This window comes from Callorhinus ursinus, unplaced genomic scaffold (assembly GCF_003265705.2).
Source record: "Callorhinus ursinus isolate GAN/ISIS: 27379988/994484 unplaced genomic scaffold, GSC_fseal_2.0 scaffold25, whole genome shotgun sequence".
Lineage (NCBI taxonomy): Eukaryota > Metazoa > Chordata > Mammalia > Carnivora > Otariidae > Callorhinus > Callorhinus ursinus.
The window spans coordinates 8470589-8478084 of record NW_027397087.1 but is presented as its reverse complement, the minus strand read 5'-3'; the positions used below and the strand labels follow the sequence as shown (position 1 = coordinate 8478084).

At 49.5% G+C, this 7496-nt stretch overlaps 1 protein-coding gene across 1 annotated transcript in view; it reads right to left on the bottom strand.

Annotated features, from left to right (window-relative positions):
• Positions 1-944: 944 nt before the first annotated feature.
• Positions 945-7496, bottom strand: part of RTF1 (RTF1 homolog, Paf1/RNA polymerase II complex component) — a 52440-nt gene continuing 45888 nt past the window's right edge. Inside the window, exons 10-18 of the mRNA XM_025884108.2 lie at positions 7283-7370; positions 7081-7188; positions 6427-6504; positions 5720-5841; positions 5475-5532; positions 4745-4822; positions 4160-4255; positions 3330-3441; positions 945-3098 (exon numbers count right to left, since the gene is read on the bottom strand). Coding sequence (XP_025739893.1) covers positions 2992-3098; positions 3330-3441; positions 4160-4255; positions 4745-4822; positions 5475-5532; positions 5720-5841; positions 6427-6504; positions 7081-7188; positions 7283-7370 — 847 coding nt within the window. The 3' untranslated portion in view covers positions 945-2991. The remainder of the gene's footprint in view (positions 3099-3329; positions 3442-4159; positions 4256-4744; positions 4823-5474; positions 5533-5719; positions 5842-6426; positions 6505-7080; positions 7189-7282; positions 7371-7496) is intronic.

The window sequence follows — 7496 nt, the reverse complement described above, 5'->3', positions numbered from 1 at the left end:
CCTTCACTGTGCCTAGGTCAACTGAAGGCTGGAAGCAGCAGCCTCTCACTGGGGTTAGGCAGTGTTAACAGGGTCCTACCAGGTTCCCTTGAAGCTGGTGGTTATCCTCCAAGGTAGGAAGTAGAGCAGGCCAACTGGAGGGCTCCTGGCTCTAGAGAGCTTGCAGAGAAGCTTCTGGGGAACCAGGCTGCTGAAGAGTTGAAAACAGCCACTTTTACTTTGAGGAGTGTCAGGCTAAGAGAAGGGGAAGGAGGAAAACCAAGGAAAAGAGAGGCTCTCTTGGTCTTTCAAAACATGACTTTGAGAGTCACGACTTGGAATGCAATCCTTGGACCCACATCTGATCCCCTCGTTCAAACAGGGTGGAAAGTTTATTTACAAATATCTGTACAGTTTGAGTGACAGGTCAGGACTCCACCGAAGCAAAGAGAACAAAAGCATTCTTTCTGAAGGGAAGTTGTAGGCAGCAGACTTTCCCTGCACCTGTCAGAAGCCAAGACAGACAAACAGACCTATACATCATGAGCTAGGCTGATGGACACTGGCCTTTTCCCTTCTTGGAAGGAAGTGAAAAATGTACAAAACAGCCTTAGGTGACGCACCCTTCAACACTGAACCACATGGAGGGGAGTGCGTGTGGAGCAGGGAGCCACGGCAGCAACTCCCCAGCCTAAGAAAGACCGAGAACTGCCAAGAAACGTAGCTGGGGTGGGGGTTTGGGGGGAGGGGGACCAAGCCAAAGTCTTCTGCCTGGTCAAGATCTCGGTTCAGAGGCCTTGCCTCAGTGGAGATTGGAGACGAGTTCTCGGTCCTGACTCCAATCACCGAGGAGACTACTCAGGTGATATGCTGCTTGGCCTTTCTCCTTGCCGTGTGCTGGCGTCTCAGAAGCAAGTTTCAGCGGCTGCGTGTGGGGAGGCAGGGGCAAAGTGGCTACAGTGTGATGCAGTTTTAATAAAAATTTTATTACACAGCCATAATGTAATCGACACTTCTCCAAATCCAAATGATACTAAATACAGATCTACATGGTGGATCAGAATGACTCCAGCAAATTATATGGATCCTATAATTTCATGTCTTTGAAAACCAGAAAGAAAACAGTCCAGGTTCGTCATGATAGGAGAGGTCCCAGCAGCCTCCAGGACTCTGCCGGAGTCCGGGCAACGGTTCGCAGTCTGTGATTCCACATTTACACAAGAGTCTGTAAAGGGTTTCGGTCAATGGACTGTTCAAGTATAGATGATTTTAATGAGTCCATCGCCCACCTTTGCCCAACCGAACTGCGACACAGCCTACCACAGAGCTGTGTTACAGTCACAGTTCACCAAGTTTACAGTCACAATACGTTTTAAAAAACCATCCATTGCTGCTTCTTTTTCAAATAAAAAAAGTGTAAACTAAGTTAAAGCAACACCGAGGCTCCACTAAACCCAGAAGAGTCACCAAGTTCATTTTTCTGTTTAAATACAACTGAAGTCCGTGATTTCCCATCATCCCACTTCCTTACGGAAAAGTAGGGTGAAGAAGTACAAAGCGGAGCCTCTAAGTTCCTCCCCCTCTCGCGGGGCTCAGCGGCTCTCAGCTGTTTCTTTAGCTTAGTTCTGGGTATATGCAGTCAGCTGTACTTTGTTCTGAAAAGATTTGTTAAATGCCACTTTTATTTACACTTGGAGCTTTACACCTGAGAATGATTATCAAGCAGTCAGCTTATCTCTTTCCAAACATTTCATAAAGACATACACACTTCTTTGCTGGCTTCACCCTCGCTGCACAACAATATATATGCTTACCATATATATATGTATACACACACACAAAACACATGCTTGGAACATCTGCAACCTAAATCCTTTCTGTGTTCGTTCTCTCTGCATTCACGTTGAATACTTTCTCTTAAAAAAACAAGACAAAATATTATTCTTTCCGAAACAGCAAAACAGATTCACGAGGAAGAGACACGTACGTGGGGTGGGGAAAAGATACAGTCTGTGTTCAGCCAAGAAGCTGCGGGCCATACCCACGGGGTGAGCACGACGCCCGCGCTGCCCCGTCTGGTACCTGGCCAGGGGCTTCCCGCCCACCGGCCGGAACACAGCCTATACAGGGCAGGGGCTGCACGGGGTGCTCTCTCTGAAGGGGGAGGGGAGGGGAGGTCACACAGCTACAGCAGTCAGGCCTGTTTAGTAAGAAGAATCACATTTAATGAGTTTCTTTCTTGCGGTTTCAGATGCTCGAGTACAGCTGAAAAAAATCTGAAACAGCGATAGACCCATGACAGACTGATACAAAGAGTACTGCAGTTTAAAAAAATGATAAAAAAATCCACACACTTACAGACACACACACACACACACACACACACACACACACACTCTCTCTCTCTCTCTCTCTCTCTCTCTCAAATAGTCCCCCCTCCCACCCCACAAATGTACACTTTTTGGAAACTAAATTGGATTTGAAAACCTCTCTTCTGCAGAGATGGGAAGAAGAGAAAGATGAGAGAGGAAGGAGGACTGCAGGTGCCCAGTCCCCACTCCCTCCACAAGGGTCCGGTGCCAAACGGCCAATGGGTGGGTCCCAGGCAGCCCACGGAGGAGACTGCCGAGTGCTGCCGCTGTCGCCACCAGGGGCTCCAGCAGGAATCCCAGCTCCACGCTAATACTGAATGTGTGCAGAGTGGCCAATGAACTGTGCTGGTTTAAAAACAAAAACAAAAACGAAACAAAAAAAAAGGCAAACACAAATCTAAAGACATGGATAAAGCCCAAGAGAGCCCAGGCCCACACTGGGTGAGAGGCCTGGCGGGTGGGTGGGAGATGGTGCAGACAAGGGAGGTCTTTACAGCAAATGGTTTATATTACAGATGACTGGCAGTTCCAGAGTCTCTTCCCAGTTCTGCTGCTGCTCCAGCCCAGAGAGGGCGAATCAGAGGGAAGGAGGACACTGCGGATGGGGCATGCAGGGTCAGGGGCAGCAGGCTGGGTGCGCTCAAATAAGCCCTCGTCGTTTTTTGTAGTCTTCCAAGTTTAGCGATCTCCTTGGAGCCCCGTCTTTGGCTGGCGGAGCCTTGGAGGTGATGGCCAAAGCCTTTGACTCTGTGGGAGAGAAGAGCAAACTGGCATCTGAGGAGCCTACCAAGCCCTTGGTGAAGTCCTGTGCTGCACTCCTCCGGTAGCCTGCTGCCTTGTCCCCGCTCCCCCTGGCCTCTATAGCTGCGGAGGCGCGGACACCCGCACTTTCCCCCGAACCCCGGGCCTCCCTACTGGCCAAGTCAGCCCCGGTGCCGTCCGGTCCTCAGCCAACACCGCTTCCCCACCCTCACCTACCCGAGCTGGGAACTTGTAAGTCAATCTTCACGTCGAAATCATGTACTTTGAACAAATCTTCGGAGAGGTCGCTGGCTGACTTAGAATTCAAATCTTTATCCTTTCCCTGACCCTGCAATGTGAAGAGAAAAACTCAGCATTAAAGTACAAATGCAAGTGGACTTCAAGAGGCGGCAGCCACTAATGGTCAAAAACGCTTTGGCTCAAGCTGACCAGCTCTTTCTGGTCCCTTCTCTCAGAGGGGGGATAGGAGAGGCCCCAGGAAGGTTTCTTCTCTGAAGCCTAAAAGAGGAAAGGGAAGGCTCGTGTCTGTGGTGTGGGGGACGAGGGGCTTAAGACAATAAGCTACCTTCTGACCCAAGATTTCAGAAATTCCCGGGACAGTTTGGGCTCCACAGGAAAAGACCTAACTTACGCAAAAAACTGCTTCTAAGTGGGCAGTTTCTCTGTTAACATTTTAGTTCTCAAAGAGCTTTCACCTTTACAACCATCTGATCGTTATGTGTCATCAGCTTTTCCTAATCATCCTGTGAGGCAGCAGGATAGAGTATTATCCCCATTTTAACACGCGAGAAAATGTGGATCAGAGGGCTAGATGTCAGTTGCCTAAAGCTGTAATCAAGGCCTTAGTTAAGTAGTGGTGTTGGGTTTAGCATTTAGGTTTTCAAAGTCAAAGTTCAGTAGCTGTTTATCGTATTTGTAAAGAATTAGGATGGAGAAAGGGCTGCAAGTGGGATGCTATGTTCCTCCACGTGGGAAGAGTCAGGCCTAACCCAGGCCAAGTGTCTGGGCCGGCAGCCTTGCGGGCCACAGGGCAGCACTGCACTTGCCTTGCTCATTTCCTTCGGAGCATCTGGTAACACTCCAGAACCGTATTTTGCATTCAGCTGGGCCAAGATGGCAGCTTGAACAGCTGGGTCTCTGGACTGAGAGAGAAATTAAGTTATTTTAGAGATTATTTAGTAATCACACAGGGCAACACCAGATTCTTTCCCATCGACCATGCTAACATCACAAGCACCACAGTGGACCCATCAGCAGCTCAGTGGGGTTTTCCTCAAGGCAGCAAAGAGAGGCAATTAAAGCTCTGAAGCCCAGCCCAGGCCGGCCTGGCCCTAGGTGGCCCAGCCTCCACAATCCTAATGTCTGCTGCATTGGTAAACCCACCCCGACACAGGAGGGGTGAGTCTGGAGGTATCTACAAATCCGTGCCAGGTTTTCACTCCCTGTATGGCCTACAGCAAGATTTAAAAAAAGAAAAAAAAGAAAAAGAGGTAGCCAGACCCAAGAGTTCGAGGCAAGAAAATCCCACTAAGACAACATTATTTTTAACTTCCTTATTAATGTCCTAATGGGATTCATTTTATGTCCTAGAATCTAGGTCCTGACTAAAAACGTCCTCTTTCGACACTCACATTAGAAACGATGGTAGGTTTGCACTGCCGCCTCGTAAAGGGATCCATCTGTTGGTTTTTCATGTTGTGACTTTCAGCCTGAAACAGACAGCATGCATTACAGAACTGTGTCTCCTTCCCCCCGCCTCTCGTTTATCCGAAGCTTACATATAAATACAGTCTTGGCAAGGGCTAAAGAAAGTCAAAAGTGGTCTCTCATCCTCTTCCCTTCAAGAACACCAGAGCAGACGGGGGCAGCAACCGAAAGAACAGAAGTGCAAGTCGATGAAGATGCACACCCATGGAGTAGAAGCTAAGGGGTGGGGTGGGGAGGGCGAGACGGGCAGGAGACTGCTGCTTTTCGTCATCAATCAATAAATCTTATGGGTGTACATGTGCACCCAGAGCACATGTATGTGAAGTGTACACGTTACGCCAATAACTAAAAAAATAAACGGGAGCAAGATGTAGAGAAGACTTCGTTTTTTGTCTTTTTTTTAAAGATTTTATTTATTTATTTGAGAGAGAGAGAGAGAGAGAAACAGCATGAGAGGAGAGAAGGTCAGCGGGAGAAGCAGGCTCCCCGCTGAGCCGGGAGCCCGACGTGGGACTCGATCCCAGGACTCCGGGATCATGACCTGAACGCAGTCGCTCAACCAACTGAGCCACCCAGGCGCCCCTAGAGAAGACTTTGTATCGTTTCATTCATTAAAACTGTTCTCAGCGCTCCAAATACAGTTGTCTTACTCACCACAAGGGCCTTCTCAGACTCCACGATGTTCCACTCCCGGTTCCGCTGGTTGATGTAACTGTGGGTGAGTGAAAGGGGGAGTCAGCGGGCTGTGCAAGGAGGGAGGGAAGCCCTCAGCCCGGACCCCGGAGCCACACGGAGCCAGCGCAGCGCAGCGTGGGCAAGGCCACGGGCGCGTCTGACGACTGTGACACGGTCTGTGGGTCCAGAGTAGGAGCCCAACGGAAGCGGGCCCTGTGACACACCTGATAGCGGATATGTTCTTGGTCCGCTGGCGGTCCAGGGCCTCTGCCCGCTCCTCCAGCTCATTCAGCTGGTCTTGGATCTGTTTGGCCTTGTCCTGATCCCCCAGGTCCTCAGCCATGGCCTGCACACAGACAGACGTGTGAGTTTTGGGCTGTGACGGGCCCCGGATCAAGTGTCCTCTTACTTCCAGCACAGGCGAGACAGCTCACGTGATGAACAAACGACAGGAAATATGACAGGACACTGAAAACAAGCTTTACAAACGCAAGGTGTAATTCTTATTATTGTAGTTAACATCTTGCCACGTCCTATCTGGCCCTGGGCCGCTGGTAGCAGGGATGTGGAACGCTGACCTCGGAACCCAGGCCCCATGGGGCTCGCTCACCCCCATCCTGATGTGAAGAATGGAAAGCCACCCACCTCAGCCAGGCTTGGCGGATCATCTGTTCAGACCCAGTGCTGAGAGGACCCTGGCTTCTGTCTTATTACACATAAAACAAAAGGGACTAGGAAGTAAGGAGAATGGAACGGACACGATCAATTTACAGAAAGGAAAATGGCCAAGGGATGGTGCCCGGGTGCCAAGGAAGCACCGTGTTGCTTCCTCTGGAGCCCAATCCTGCCACCACCAGCTGAGCAGGAGATGAACAAGTCTGATTTCCACATCTTACAGGACGAGGAAGGAGGTTCAAGTGCAAGTCCTCACCTTTTCCTTTAGCAGCTGAGTCTTCTTCATAGCATAGTTGGGTGGAGCTTTCCTGAACCTTTCTTTCTCCTTTACAATCTGTACCAGAGAGGAGATACCAGCAGTGAGGTATTCCTAAACTATTTCTGGAGACAGGCTAAGTGAGCCCGTTTTGGAGGCAAGCAGCTAGTTAAAAGGGGGCTGCTCTTCCTACGGCAGTGTCACGCCCCAGAGAGAGCGAGCGAGTTCATTCCAAGGGCTACTACGTTGCTTCCAGCGCCACGGAAATTCTTCTGGCACAGTCTGAAGGAACAAACACCAATAAACAGCAGCGGCCCAAGGACCTGGTGCTGGAAGGCTAGCCACTGTCCAAGAGGACAGTGATCAAAGAATTTTACCAAAATGTTTTGCAGAAAGGAAACTCCTGAAGGACCAAGCCTAGCAGAATGCAGATCCCTGAACTCTCAGTGCACTTCTGTACTCCAGGACTTCAAATGAGAACGCACAGAGGAAATCTGGATGAAGTGCTAAGAAGGCAGTAGTAACAACACCCTCTCAGCCCTTGTGCAGCAGCACAGCTAAAATCGGCAAGACACAGGGAAGAGAAGAAAGGCACCACCCGCCCGAACACCGGCTCCTACTGAACCTCCGGTCTCGGGGTGCCGGGTTTCTCACCTCTTCAATGTCCTGGTCATTGAATTTATAATTAAGAGCTTCTTTAATAGACAACTCCTTCTTATTGATTTCATCTAGAGTGGGCAACTGCATGCCAGCAGAGAACATCTAGACCGAAACAAGACAAAAAAATTATTAATGAGAGATTCTGGAAACTTCCTCAGAGTTTTCATGAACTGCTAGGTGCTATCTATAAACTTACCGCTTCTTTCCATTTCATGAATTCGCTTTCAGTGAATTCTTGGTTTGAGACAAACTCAAGGCGGAACACTCGTTGGTCGTTGCCATGCCTACGTAAAAAAGAGACAGCACCTCCAAGAATGGGTATGTTACCTGTGGTAGCAGCAGAGCGACCCAACCAGACTGTGAACCACCCATCTCTGTGGTTCTCAATCCTGGCTGCCCTTTAGAATCAC